Source organism: Oryzias melastigma, linkage group LG9 (assembly GCF_002922805.2).
Source record: "Oryzias melastigma strain HK-1 linkage group LG9, ASM292280v2, whole genome shotgun sequence".
Classification (NCBI taxonomy): domain Eukaryota; kingdom Metazoa; phylum Chordata; class Actinopteri; order Beloniformes; family Adrianichthyidae; genus Oryzias; species Oryzias melastigma.
This window is the reverse complement of record NC_050520.1, coordinates 27,886,867-27,902,172: the sequence shown is the minus strand read 5'-3', so window position 1 is coordinate 27,902,172 and position 15,306 is coordinate 27,886,867. Positions and strand designations below refer to the sequence as shown.

Sequence of the window (15,306 nt, the reverse complement as noted above, 5' to 3'; positions counted from 1 at the left end):
TGATTCTGATGTGGATAAAAGCAGCTTTTCTTTTCGGCTACACACCGACCAGCAACACATTACAAACGCATATCTGCTTCAAAATCCACTGGAATTACGTTCATTGATTGATACTGATATGGTTAAGAATTACAGTAATCGAAAGAGTGTCAACACTAGAGGTCTACTTGTTTATAAGTCTCTCCATGACCAGGCACCCAAGTACATCTCTGCTATGCTACTTCCATATAACCCGTCTCGAAGGCAGAGGTCTTCTTCAGGTTCCAGGAATCAAAACTAAACATGCTGAGTCAGCTTTTCAGTATTTATCAACCTGATAATGTTTAAATCTAGGCTGAAAACTTTCTTATTTAGCAATGCGTTTTAAAATTTCAAGTATTGTATGTGTACATTTTTTTTAATTTTTAAATTTCAAAATTGTAATCTTATTGATTCTTATTATTCTACTTATGTTTTAGCAATTATTTTTTATTTCCTTGTGTGATTTTATATATTTTTGTATGCCACTTTGAATTGCCTTGGATATGAATTGTGCTTTATAATAAAAATGTCTCACTTGCTAAGTGTTGAAAGGGTTTAACCACAACTAGGAGAAGTGACCACATCACCTGTTTTCAAAGCTTTCACTCAATAATATGAGGTCTGAATATAAAGCAAATCCAGTGGATGAATCAGCTGATAGAACCTCGTGTCAAAATTAAACAAGGTCAAGTTCACAGCACACAGATGAATTCAGTTTTTTGGGGTTTCCTTCATTCCATCCAAAAACTTTCTTGATTTTGTGTCCCATCAATACATATTCTATACCTTCTGTACTCTCCTGCTTCGTTTTGGTGCTATCTTCTTTTTATTTTTATCATTTAACTGGTTGTATTTTTGTCTTTGGATTGCTTTTTTGTGTCTCTTCAAACAAAGCTCTGTTGCCTCAATACAGAGCTCAAAAGGTGAACTGAACTAGTTAATCAACCAAATAATCGTATTTATTGCAATAATGACCAACCAGACATGTTATTTGTTTTTTGTTGCCTTTTGCAGTTTGATTTTTCACTAAAGACACACATTTAGCTGCACAAAAACATGACAAGCAAACATTTTCAGTTTAACTTCAATACTACTGCACACACAACAGGTCTGCAACAACGTTTGGCACCAACTGTAGATCCATCAGACGAGGCCACACAAGGCAAATACTTATAAATAGCATAAAAAAGACAAAAATCCCAACAATCCATACGTGCATACGATTTCTCTAGATTTGATTCCCTTCTTGTGAGACATTAGAGAGAGAATAAGTAAACACTTACGGTTTTGATCTTCTTAGAATAAGTTCTCTTCAGCAGCCTCTCGTTCATTCTCTCCTGCTCCCGCTGAGCGTGATGAAGGAAGCCGTTCTCCAGGGGATCCACCGCCGGCTGAACGTTCTCCTCTTCTCCCTCCACCTCCTCGTCTTCCTTCTTCTGCTGCTTTGCCACCTTTTTGTCCTTCCACCACTCCTTCTTCTCCGGCGTCTTCACAACTCCCGCTGTCTTCTGTGGGCACAGAAACCGAGCTGGTCAAAAAAAAATGTTCCTAACCTGAGATGAAGTCGCTTAAGTCTTTTGAGAATCAAAGAAGAAGCAGCTGATGACACAGCCATGAAAACGACACCTCCGAACAAGAGCAGAGCAGACAGGTGTGGATGGATGAAGAGAACGGTAGCAGATAAATGTGTTACAGGGAGGATGAAGGGTGTGCCACAGCTGGCAAACAGTCAAGTCCGCGGACCCTTTCCCTTCTGGCTCATAGAAAGCAAGCAAACAGTGGAGCGGGGAGCGGCCGACTGTAAAGTCATCTTTAATCCTGTCAACAGCAGAACAATGCTTTCCCGGAGCCCATAATTACTTTATGGCTCGGATATAATGAGCTTATGATGTGAAGTACAACCGGAGAAAATATAGTTGCTTTAAGGTTTATTCTATGACCAAACAATTCCGCCCTTTAACTAATCGTGTCTTAATGCTTTGGATACAACTGGCAGAGTGAATCAATGTTGGTGGATTAGAATTCAAATACAATTTATGACTGCTTGGATGTTTTTACTCTGTGGGGTTTTTTTCTCTCTACAAACACCTCCCTCCATTCATCATACTCTGACAAGCAGACAGGATATCCTCAGTGCTATTGGAGTTACGCTGCTGCTTCTCAGTCTGTTGGTTATCTGCTTCCGCTCTGAAAAACAACACGACATCGCAGTTTCATTTATGACCTCCTCAGATAGGGATACCCATAAAGATACTTAGATATTGACAAAACTTTTCAGCGTATGGATTTAAAATATATATATATATATATATATATATATATATATATATATATAGTGTTTTTTTTAACTTCTTGAATAAACTGGTGTGAAAAAAGTGACCAACTAACTAATGTCATCATTGTAGATTTTTTTTGTGAAACCATAAACTGTATAATCGATGGACTTAGCAACCCCTCCCCAAGTAGGATAGCCTCAGACTGAGAAATAGACAGTTAGTTCTTAAACAAATATTTCTTACACTTCTTAAAATAAATAATAAATGTAAATTTATTATGTCATTTTATTTACCAGAATAATCATTCTAACTCTGATACATTCTTCTCAACACGTTCTTTCTAATCCTTTTTTTTAGATATTTTTTTCTTAAGTTCCAATCAGATGCCTCAATAAAAAGCATGTGGCTCCCTCTGGCCCCGCCTCCCTCATTATCAGGAAGTGACGGAGAAGGCTCTAGCCTGATTTTGGGAGGGCCGTAAATAAGGCCGTTTTATTGGCCGTTTTATACATAGAGCTCAAAAACAGGAAACTTTTGTAGCTCCGACTGAATGCCAGAGTTCTACACATAAGCCTAAAACGTGCATATTTTTGTGCTTACAAAGACATATTTCCATTGGAAGAGGTCGCTGGAACTATTATTGGTGTAGCTTTAGCTTCAGTGTTGACATTCTTTCGACTACAGTAACTCACCTGATTCTGCTGCAGAGAAATGCGATTTTGCGCCATTGTGAAACACTTTACGTCAAGTCTTGCCTAACAGTACAAAGTGGATATTCATAGCCAATATTCTCTGAGTCCGAATCTGTGGATTCATGTCGGTTGAACAAACGATCAAAGAGTGACGGTATGTCAAAGAGTGTGTTATTTAGGTGTCACAGCGACAACTGTGGTGTTGAAAGGTTAAACAAAAGTCTTTTTAACACAGACTTGTGTTTGAGTTCTGGGTTGAATTAGAACTACAAACATTTTATGAAATTAAATGACTATAAATAACTAGAAGTAATAAACACGCCGACTTCTATTGCTAACATCTATGTGTTTCACCATTTTGCTTCTTCTTCTTCTGGGCGGTTTTCTCTTCTTTTATTTTGTCTAATTTCCAGTAGTACAACTCCTTTTGTGTGTAATTAAGCAACAGAAAAAAACATGCAATCTCCAATAAATTATTTCCAGATAAAACCTGTTATTTAACACGTAAATTGATTTAGCACGGCTTTCATAACATGACCTACAAACACCAAATGTTATTGGATTTTTATTGGTGGCTAAAATCAATCATCTCGACAAGTATTTGCAGCCCCACTAGCCTATCAAATGTCAAAGTTCTCGCAGCATCCTCACTCTGCTGCTCAGTGACAGCGAGCTTCACCACAAAGAGGTGAACGGTTCCATTTGTAACATTACAAGGGTCCGTCTAGAATAAGAAGGGGCCCCACATTGTAGCAACAATACCAAACTAAGAAATACTTTAAGAATTGCCACAAAACGGATTCTGTGTTTTTTCTGTATGCACCAGAAATAATTGAAAAGTAGCTTTATGTAAATATAATTGAGTTAGGAAGTTAAAACTATACGAAATCAAAAAACATTAATTGTCCTATAAAGGCAAACTCTGTACAAAATGCACTGTAATTCCTTTCGGTATTGATAAAACACTACTAAGTAAGTATATTGTTTAAAAAGAAAGTTTGGTTTTGGACATTCCTATACTATAACCTAACATTTAACACCACACAGTGTATCTACTGTAAAGCATGGGGCATGGGGGTGGAAACATCATACTTAGGAACTACCTTTCTGCAAACGGACTGATCCATATTGACAAAAGGATGAATGGGGCCATGTATGGTGAAAGTTTGGTCAAAAACCACCTTCTGTCAATGAGAGGATAAAACAGGGTTGGATCTTCCAATATAACATTGATCACAAACAATAAAGGAGTAAAAAACATTCAGGTTCTGAAGTGACTCAGTCAGTTTATGGACCTGAATCCAATTGATAATCTATGAGAGGAGTTGAAAGTCTGTGTTGTTCAGCGACAGCTACAAAAGATCACAGCTCTTGAGAAGATCTGACAGGAGAATGGACCAAAATAGCGGCTATTGAGCAAACCCCATGAAGATCTACGAGAAAACTTTGACTTCTATCACTGACAACCATGGATTCATTCCAAAGTATTGATTTGAACTTTGATGTTGGCCAAATATCTGCATCATTATAGAAATAAATTCTTTGAAAATCTTAGAATATGACTTATTGGATTATATATATAAACATACTTCTCACAGCTGAAGTGTACCTATAATAATTACATGCCAAACTCGTCTTTGTAAGTAGAATACCTTTGAGAATAGAAAACTGACAAATACTTTTTGCACCACTGTATAGGCAGATTCTTTGTAGATAGATTTCTAAGCTACATACTTTATACCTTTGATATCTGTAGTTTAATTCCAACTTCATGTAATATCTGATCTAAGATGGTGATAGGAACAATAATTCTAAATGGTGAGTAAATATTTACACTAAAAGTCATCTTGACAGTGAAAAACATGTATTTTCAGAATGATTGTTACGCTATAGCCAGAGTGCAGCACGCCAAATGAGACAGGAGGCGGTGTCAAGCGTTTGAATGGGCTTACAGTAAACAATAGCAGCTTTGAAACAGATGACATAATAGAACACGTCTGCACTGTGAGGTATTCCATTTTCCTGATTGCAGCTAACATGTGTTTCTTTTCATTTGGCTTGGGTTTAGCCAGCCTATTCCTCTAAATACACAGCACACATGAATACACACGAGTACACAGTTAATCACAGAGCTGAGGTCAAAGCGAGGTGAAGTTGCACAGACACAGAGAGAGCAGAGCCGATGTGATGCAGCGGAGACGCACACGCTGGCCCACATACACATCTGTCATACTGGGACAACAATGTTGGCCGCTGACCCTACTTGTGTCCGTTGTGTCTTTACTGCCTTTTACCCCGTTGGGTTTGGTTTCCTTTGATTGCAGTTATCAAAATGGTGCTACGCGTGGGTGTTTGAAACAGGAGTTCATGGTTTTAGCACATTTACACAGCCTGTAGGCCTCAGCCCTCCTGCAGCTCGGTGCTGCACACCGACATGCAAACGGTTGAGTGAAGACTGGAGGCTAGAGCCCAAACGGCTGAAATGAGAGACAATTTGTGTGACAAAACGACTGTCTATGCCCACACACAATCAGTCTATGTTCACACCACTCTTAGCAACGTGTGTTCAAGCAACCACTTTCAAGAAAAGTTTATTTCAAGCATTTGTGTTCAAACTCTTGCATTTGCGCATTGCTTTACAAATTTCGCTACATGGCTATTGAAGCATGTCACATGTCCAGTCTGAACGTACAGGTAGAAAATCGGTCCATTCAAAAGAATGCGACTTTTGTGGGGTGTTTTTTCAATGTCCTAGTGCTGTTTGTACCCGTAGAGTTCTGCACATGTAGCGACTAGCCTATAAAGCAGGGGGTCTCGCCAATGGCGGCCCACGGGAAGAGTTATTGTGGCCCCTGATGGTTAATAAACCAGCTGTACTTCGGAAAAAAATATTTTTGTTTTGTGGTTTCTGGGAACATCTGCAGGAGAAAAAGGTAATTAAACCAAGGTGTCAATACTGTGTTTTAATTTCAGCACTAGAGGGCAGAGAACATTTTCTATGTCAGTGCCTCAACGGTGAAAGGACGAGCCGTGATAACGGCAGTAAAGGGGGAGGATGAGCGGGAAGCGGAAAGAGCTAGAGCAAGGTCATTTTAAGGAAAAGATGTTGGCGAGGAATAAAGCTGCTTTCAAGCTAAGCGGACAACAGCGAGGCTACACTGTACAGCATATAATTTAAAAAAAAAAGGCAAAATCCAGTGTGTAACTGTGACATAGGCTAGCAACAGTTGTGGCTTTGGCAATGGCCCGACGTTGTTCCAATGATACGTTCCCCCTGTCAGATTGTGTTTCCCTGCTCTCAGGCATCGGTTATTATTTGTTTTATAACGCTAATATTTTGTCCCAATCAGTGCTAAAATAAGGAGGATCATTACAATATACTTTACTCTGGATCTTTTGGGAGTTTATTGTCATATTCATGTCTATGTACTACTAAGAAATATCTTCTGCATGTCCTGTGAAACGAGAGGAGCTAACAACGCTAGTAACTGTTACTAAGGATTTTTCTGACCACCAGATCCAGCGACAAAAGCAAATGCAAAGTTTTAAACATAAAGCAAAATGAAACATCACAAAACACATACAAAGCATCAAAGAAGCGTGGACATGCAGAAGATATTGATTAGTAGGCATTGTACCTTCATTTTTAAGGCCAGTTTGAGACCCCTGATGTAGAATATGTGGAAAAATATACAAATATGACAATACACTCCCAAAAGCCTCAGAATAAAGTCGATTATATCCTTCCTGCAATGCTTTTTGGGACATAATATGGGGGGGCAGGGAAACACATTCTGGCGGGGGGAAAGTACCTTGGCACAACACCAGCCCTTCAGTGATGGGGAGTTTGTAAAAGAATGTATGCTGAAAGTAGCTGACATAGAATCACACAGGTCTATTGTTGACCAAAATTCATGATATTTCTCATCAAAGCAATGTTTCAAATTTTGCTTGTTAACTGTACAAATGACATATGGACATTGAAGTTTCTAAAAACTAATTTTTTCTGTTTATCCAATTTTTTTAAACTGAAATTGGCCCCAAGTCTAATGTCGAGTTCCTAATTTGGCCCATCGCTTCAAAAACTGCTGTAAAGGGTTACAAACGCTTCAAAATATCATATATTCATAATGTGTCATTTAGTCTTTAAAATGCTGAAAATTTTGTCATGTAAAATGTTCAAATACTGTATATTTATATGTATTATTATTTTAATATCGACTTAGCATGATTCATTGATGAACGGAGCAGATAATGAAAAAAATATCAGTATTATATCAGTATGTCATATTGTATTTGCACTAATACATATAAATGTATTTTTTATTAATTCACTTGTTTAGTTATTTATTAATATATTAATTTTACATATTTATTTATTATTTATAAGTATCAATATTTACGTTTTTTTATATTTATGTCTTTTATAAACAACATTTTCCTTTTTTTTAATTTAGCTTAGTATTGTCTTGTGTAATCCAAATGCAAATCTTATTATGCTTTTGGGGAAAAAAAATAGTGAAAAAAATAGTTAAAATCTTACATTTACACATTAATTAATGCACATTTCAGATATAGTACTTTTTTTTTACAAAAGTGGAAAAAAGTAATGATTTTTTCTTTATCTTTATCTCTGACTCTTTTATTTAAATACATTATGAAAAGGTTTCTTCACTTTTTGCTGCAGCTTTTATTCACCCAGGCAATCCAACATCCTTTATTGAGACAGAATAAGTTGAGTTTGTAAGTCAAGTGACTATTAATTTAGAACATTTCAAGCACGGATAAAAAGCTGCCAAACAAACCCTCTTGACAGTTCATCATCCCATCATTTTAATGGCACCGTCGAACATTATTTTGCCACACAAAGCAGCTCTCCTCACCTTATGAACAAATACGTTCATTTCTCCTGAGGGAGGAAATGCTATTAGCAGGAAACTTGTTATGCCATTCACTGCCTGGAGGACAATCTTTAAAGAGCTGTCGCGACCGGGGAAATAACAGAACCGGGCTTCATCCTCTGTCCATCACTAATCACTGAGACATGGGAGCTGATTTTATTCCAAGATCTTCTTTGTTATTAATAGAAATGCTATTTAATGAACAAGCCTGTTTTGAGCACTGGGATCAATTAAGGTTTTTAAAGATGTGAAGCCCTAAAACCAGAAATACAGCTTTTTCACAAAAAAGTCATTAAATAAGGAGTATTACTCATCAAAATACTGAATAGGATATTTTATTTTGAAGTCCCTAAGCCCCTAGAAGCATCTATCTCTCAGACTGCCTCTACGCATTCCTTTCCCCCCTTGGTTTCGAGATAATCTAATCTGTAAGCAGAGGTCGGACGGCGGCAGATGCATCGTCTCTCTGACCTTTCGTTTCAACATTAAAGTGGGCTAATAATGCCGGCGCGGCAGTGGATGTTCAAAAAGAAAAACCTCAGGAGTAAATAAATGACAATCAGCTGGTTGGAGCGCTCTGTGAGCGGCTGACGTAAAGTTGAGCCCCGGCCTCCAGGGTGCTATGTGGGGCAGCTGACATGCTAAATAGGACACAGCTTGTGACTGGAGACTCACTCAATTATCAGGCAGAATACTGAGTAAAGGGGAGTATAAATACGGAATGATACCACGGGGGTTATCTGTATCTCATTGAATTACAATATGCATTATCAAGTAGACCAGCTAATGGGTCAAAAATAGCTCTGTGTGTGATGCCATGTTCAGACCGGGGTGGGAAACCAACACATTCACATCACCATGACGTACTGGCTGTTCGTAAAGTCAAGAGTCCACAACCCTGGAGACGCGGTACCGGATGTAGTACCGGGTCCTCTGTACCTCATGTACCTGTACCATTACCCTAACCTTAACCTGATACTGGTTTGCACCTGGTACCGCATCTGGTCCGGTGTCGGGTTAGGGTACCGGGTTGGGTACCGGTGCGCTACACGTTCGGTACTAGACCAGTTCTGGTACACGGCCCGAAGGTTGGGGACCCCTGTTTTAATGGGAACCACCAGTATGTCAAAAAACGACAAGTTGAAGACACTCAAAAAGTCAAAAAGTGACGCGGGGGGGTCCTTAACCAAACGTCAATTTGTGAGGACTTGGAAGTGAGAACGTTTTGTGGGAAAACTCACAATCAGGTGACCACTTTCAATGACAACAGCTACGTAACTGTGCATTTTGGGCTTCGGCGTTCAACGCTCCCAGGTTCAAGCATCACTAAGCAAGTTTTTAAGTCAGTTTTTGGGCTTTACCAACAAAATGTCATTGAACGCCCATCAAAAGTTAAACCAGTCAAACTTTGACCAATCAGGCGCTCGGATTTGGTAGTGGAGTATGGGTAACATCTGAGGATCAAATACATATTAGATACATATTGAAAAATCGATTGGGTTGCGGGAGTAACAGTAGTACCAGTTAGGGATGTAAAAAAATCGATACATATCAAGAGTTTATCAAGCAACTATAGTATAATTTAAAACAACAGATTTGAACAAGATTATTAAAAGGTATAAAAGAAAAACATAATCGATTATTGTTTTTTTTTCTACCGTCTTTGTCTTTTTATGTACATGCAATGCAACTTAAAAGACGGTCAATCATGAGCTTGCTTCCATTCAAGTGTCAACTTCAAGAGTCTAAAGTAAATGACCTGCAACAATTGTACTGAAAATGTTTATACCACGGTTTGCTTAAACAGAGTATTTAAACCACTTCCCTCAGAGCCTTGGCCGTAAAGAAAACATTGTGCACAGCTGTGGCGGCACTTTCACTCCACGTGTGTTCAAATATTCATCACGGAAAAAAGGATACTGGCCTGAGGGTTGACACTATGATATGACATAGCCCTATTCAACTCAAACCTCAAACCCTTACAAACCCATCAGTTCCTTGAAGCACTTTCTAAGGTCTTACTCTCACACACCTGTATGGGGGTTGACCCTCATGGGTCATAGACAGGAGTGGCTGCATCTTAAAGGGAGTGCAGGTGGGTCTTGCAGGTCAAGGTGACTTAAGGGGAATCTTGACCTTTAACAGTAGAGAATGGTTGTAACTGCTCAACCATTTGCACAATCAATGGGAATCTGCTGATTCTGATGTGTAGAAAAGTGGCTTTGCACCAATATCTAAAACTTTACAAACATGATGTGTTGCATAACGACACAAAGCCAATTTGTGTTATACAGTGGTACGTATCAGCACTACTCTTCTATTCTTCAGAATCTGCTGGAACTACGTTAATTGCATAGACGATTGAAGAAGTCATGAAAATGGCACCAATACCATTGTCGTGCATATGGTAAATGTTTCAATGTATCATAAAGTATTTGTAAGGATGCTGTAAGTTACACTCACTTATGACAAATGGTTGTGTGGAGGTGATACGCAAGTGCCCGTAGGACGCCTGTACAGTAGGATCTTCATGCCATCCAATTTCCTCATTTTGTTGTGCAAGCAAAAAGCACATTATTTTTCAATCACAGACAGCCTGTATCCATCCATTAGGGACAATTGAGACTAAGTTTGGAAGTTATCACGTCTGTTATAACTGCTAAGTTGCTTGTTAGAATACCAAATGACTAAAGACTACATCCCGCAAGCAGTAGACAACCAGGTTGCTAACAGCCAGTTAAAATAAACCCTGACTAGAATATAGAGGGGAAGAAGAAGAAGCAGAAATGTTAAGAAGAATTAAAGCACAACCCCAAGGGAAGAATCTTTACTTTAATGTATCTACATTTACTCAACTCTTTATGTCAGTGTTTTAAAAGCGTCTTTGAGTCTAGGTTCACATTTTCCCTGAAAATTCCTTGAAAATGTAAAAGCTCTGTGTGAACAATGAACAGGGTACAGTAACTCCTATCCATATTTCTACATACTCTGTGTGAAATCTGTGCTTGTTTGGATATACACCGAGTTAATATCCAGGCAATGGATATTTCAGCATATTTTTTCCAAAACAGGCTATAGGGGGCATCAGATTAAAAGGCGGACGACAATGACTGTTCTATATTTCAAATGATTTAATACGCCTGGAACTTTAAGACATGAGTATCAAGACATGGAACCAAAAATATATTAAGACAGACAAAAGAGTCAGAAGTAAATCTGTCAGTCAAACTATTAACTGCATTCACAGTAATTCTAGAACTTGTTTGTAACACGCAACAAGTTAGCCACGGTAGCACGGTAAGCGTAACTTTCAACCTTGTTTGATACACAAAACTGACTAATACAGCTAAAACAAACATTACTGTGACTATGCTAACTCCCAATGTTAGTGACATGTAAGAAAACTTAGCTTCAGGTTGGCCTTGTTAATAGCGTTAGCTTACTTACAATACCTAATAACTCCTAACCTTGTTTGCAACACGTTAAAAAAAAGACTGATAATTCTAAAACAAATGATAGTGACTACACTAACTACCAACCTTTATAGTAACATGTAAAAAAAATGTAGTCAGACACTGCTACACGTTAGCGAATTTACAATAAAAGTCAACCTTGTTTGCAACACATAAAAAACAGACTGGTTATGCTAAAGCAAATGTTTCAGTGAATATGTTAACTCCCAACCTTGTTAATAAACATGTAAAAAATACATACATGTTGGCAGTTTTAGTGTCTATGCTAATTCCAAGCCTTAGTGACATGTAAAAAAACATAGCTACACGTTGACCTTAAGGGCATTAGCTTATTTACAATATATGTAACTCCTAACCTTGTCTACTATTCATATTTTGACAGAGAACCGTGTACCTCTCAAAATCGCTTCAAAATCAGTAAATTCATCCATTTATAAGGTGCTCAGAATTATAAGGCACGCTTTTATAATGCAGAAAAATACGACAGGTGAAATTGAATCATTCCCCACGGTACACTAGGAAACCATGACACATTGGTTAAGAAACACTTCTCAATTAGTTTTAGTATCAAGACATGCAACCAAACTTTGTAGGCTGACAAAGACTTCAACAGTATCCGTAATATTTATTCAATTTGATCTACTTGTAAGTGTAAAAAAGCTGGAGCGCCACAGGTTGTCTCATTTAGAGTTTAATCTCCTTCTCTCATTATTCACTCAAGTCTGCCGCATTTGCTCATAATAAGCAGATATGAAATCCTAATATGCTTTGTTTCCACTTAACTAAGCTATAATGAAGACAGAAAATAAAGGGGGAATTCATCACTGGCTCCTGCAGAAGAACAGAGGAGGAGAAACAGAGAAAAAAACCTAAAAGCTTTCCTGAAAATCTCTCGTTATCTCAGGTTAAGTTTTTCCCTGGAAGGCATCATTTCAGAAATGTCTTTTTCCAACACGAGAGCAGCAGAGCGCCGCGGCCGGCTCAGCAAGAACCAGCGAATAATAGAGTGCATTACTGATGTAAACATTCCATGATAAAGCCGGTACTGCGGGGGAAATGCACACTCCAATGTCTCCTTAGTTCAGGTCAAACCCTTTAACTTGTTAAATGAATTCATTTTATTCTTCGGTTAGCTCTCCACACTTTCCTTGCTGCTGGTGGGAGGGGGGGGTCGACAGAGGAAAGGGGGGGTCGCAGCCTGGAACAAGAGAGACGGCTGGACTAGTTTGACCCGGCTGTGTTACCCTGGCAACAGTATGAGAGAGCTTTGTTGCTGTTGCAGGCTGCATGGGGAGTGAAGCGTGTGAGTGTGTGTGTGGATAAAAGAGGAGGGGGTACAAGTGCATAAAATCTAACACAGGTTTCCTTGCCGGCAACAATTAAGTGCTTGGCTGTATGTGGTTATCCCGGGGCCTTGAGATCCACAGTGAAGCACATTCACCCCCGCCCCCAAAGGAGGATTCATGCATTCTGCACAGAGGAATGTCAGCAATCCTGAAGTCGCTTGCAGAAGGTAAAGCAGAGGGGGGGTTCACAAATGGAGCCTAGGGTGCAGAAAAGCCAGCTTGAGTGTGCAATGGAGGTGGGGGGGCAGATACAGAGCGATTTCTAATGTATATCATCACGCTTTCTCCGCTGCACTCTCTTCCATCCAAGGCCAGTAATTATTCAGGAGGCACAAACAGCTCTGAAGGGAACGCCTCACTGGAACAGCGTCACAGACACTTTACAGGGCTGTCTTCAGAGCTCCTGCCACTCCTTCTGTGGCTGAATCAGAGCCCCCACTTCCATATTTCAAAACAAACTTGTGGAATAACAAAGTGGCTGACACGACGAGTGAATTATGCTTCAGTTTGCCGTTATTATTTCATTAGAGGAAGCCGGAGAGACATCGCAAAGTGCTTTCACAGCTGGTCTTTAGTTGGAAAATTAACTACAATGACGGAAAAAAAGGTGAAACTTTGAAATGTTTTCCTTGGTTTTACGTTTTCAGAAAAATCTGAAAGTTTTATCTGATCTCTTGAGGATAAATTTGTTGTTTAAAATGGTGGACTCCAACCCCCGGGGCACCAACTCGAGTTTGTTGGACAGTTGGAACTGGGCTATAGAAGAACAAAAAAAGATTTTTTTTTCCATTTTATTTATGATTCTAAAGGAAGTTTTATTTTGAAAAACAACTGGGTTCTCTCCACTACATCCAACTCATTATTGACAGAGGCAACTCCAAGTTGAGTCCAGAGTCAACAGCAGGCAAGTCCAAGTCAAGCCCAGAGTTAACAGCAGGCAAGTCCAAGTCAAATCCAGAGTTGAGTCCCAAGTCAATAACAGGCAAGTCCAAGTCAAGTCCCGAGTCAAAAGCAGGCAAGTCCAAGTCAAGCCCCGAGTTAACAGCAGGCAAGTGCAAGTCAAATCCATAGTCGAGTCTCAAGTCACAGCAGTAAAGTCCGAGTCCTGAGTCAAGTTCCAAGTCAAAAGCAGGCAAGTCCAAGTAAAGTTCCGAGTCAACAGCAGGCAAGTCAAAGTCAAGTCCCGAGTTAAAAGCAGGCAAGTCCGAGTCGAGTCCCGATTTAACAGCAGGCAACTCAAACTTCGAGCTCTGAGTCAACAACAGGCAAGTCCACGTCAAGTCCAGAGTCAAGTTACGAGTCAACAGCAGGCAAGTCAAAGTCCTGAGTCGACTCCCAAGTCAAAAGCAGACAAGTCCAAGTCAAGTCCCGAGTTAACAGCAGGCCAGTCCGAGTCGAGTCCCGATTTGACAGCAGGCAACTCAAAGTCGAGTTTCGAGTCAACAGCAGGCAAGTCCAAGTCAACTTCCAAGTCAACAACAAGCAAGTCCAAGTCAAGTCCAGAGTCAAGTTCTGAGTCAACAGCAGGCAAGTCCAAGTCGAGTCTCAAGTCAAGGCCCAAACCGCCTCAAGTCACCTCCATACCATTGAATGTTTCAAATCCTTTCAATGACAGTAATATTATTTACACAGACCGTGTATGCGTTTAGGAACTGCTTATATTTATCAACATTTTGCAAGCATTTTAAGAAAATTGCCTCTGACCTCATGCGTCCACTCTTCAAAAATCCTAACGAACTTTTTTATGACAAAAACCCCGTTGACTTGATGTTGAGCCAAATGTGCACACAGACGCACACAGAGAGAGACAGAGACTTCAGCGTGGGTTTCATCAAAATACTTTTTAATCTTGGATTTTGGGGGATAATTGCATATAAACTGACTAAACTGACTAATCTGACTCTGAAACAATCTTGCCAAGTCAGAAGGCTCAAGTCCAAGTCAAGTTACGAGTCACAGATGTTAAAGTCTGAGTTAAGTCACAAGTCACAGTCTTGAAAGACCAAAGTCTAAAGTAGTCAAATTCCTGACTCAAGTATGACTCGAGTCCAAGTCATGCGACTCGAGTCCACAACTCTGGTTCTTGACGTATGTTAAGTCGCACCGGTCGGGTGTCGAAACCCATCCACCACTTTCTTATAAATTGAAAGCTAGCAAAACAAACATTTACAGTTTCCGTTTGCAGATAAGAGCCAATGAGGAAACAGAAGAAGAGCCTTTAACTTTGAAATTAAAGAAAGCTGCATTTAAAAAACAGAAACCAGAAGTCTTCACTACAAATATGACTAATGTGACAGTTGTTCCCTCACACCATAATAATAATGCCAAATATTCAGCTAACAGCTACTGACTATCAAATGTTATGAGGGTTCTGCCAATAAAGATTGCTCAAACAGATTTTTAGAAAATACCAGCTTCAGTGACTTAGTTTGTATTTATCCATCACATCTTAAGTCTGACGTGGCTGAAGATGTCATCAGATTTTTTTAAGCTTCCACTTTGACCGCTCCTGCACAAAATTTAGAGTACAAATAAAGTTTAAAGCAACTGCAGATATTTTGCAGAGGATGAGGACAAACGTCACCCTCGAAAGTTAA

At 39.3% G+C, this 15,306-nt stretch overlaps 1 protein-coding gene across 12 annotated transcripts in view; it reads right to left on the bottom strand.

The window, feature by feature from the left end:
• The window catches only part of fbrsl1 (fibrosin-like 1), a 407,550-nt gene that overhangs the window by 284,279 nt on the left and 107,965 nt on the right, over positions 1 to 15,306 (bottom strand). For 11 of the 12 annotated variants that reach the window (XM_024274771.2, XM_036213672.1, XM_036213674.1 and 8 more), the window contains exon 2: positions 1,305 to 1,529. In XM_024274771.2, coding sequence (XP_024130539.1) covers positions 1,305 to 1,529 — 225 coding nt within the window. The remainder of the gene's footprint in view (positions 1 to 1,304; positions 1,530 to 15,306) is intronic. The other variant, XM_024274768.2, reaches the window with a different exon arrangement.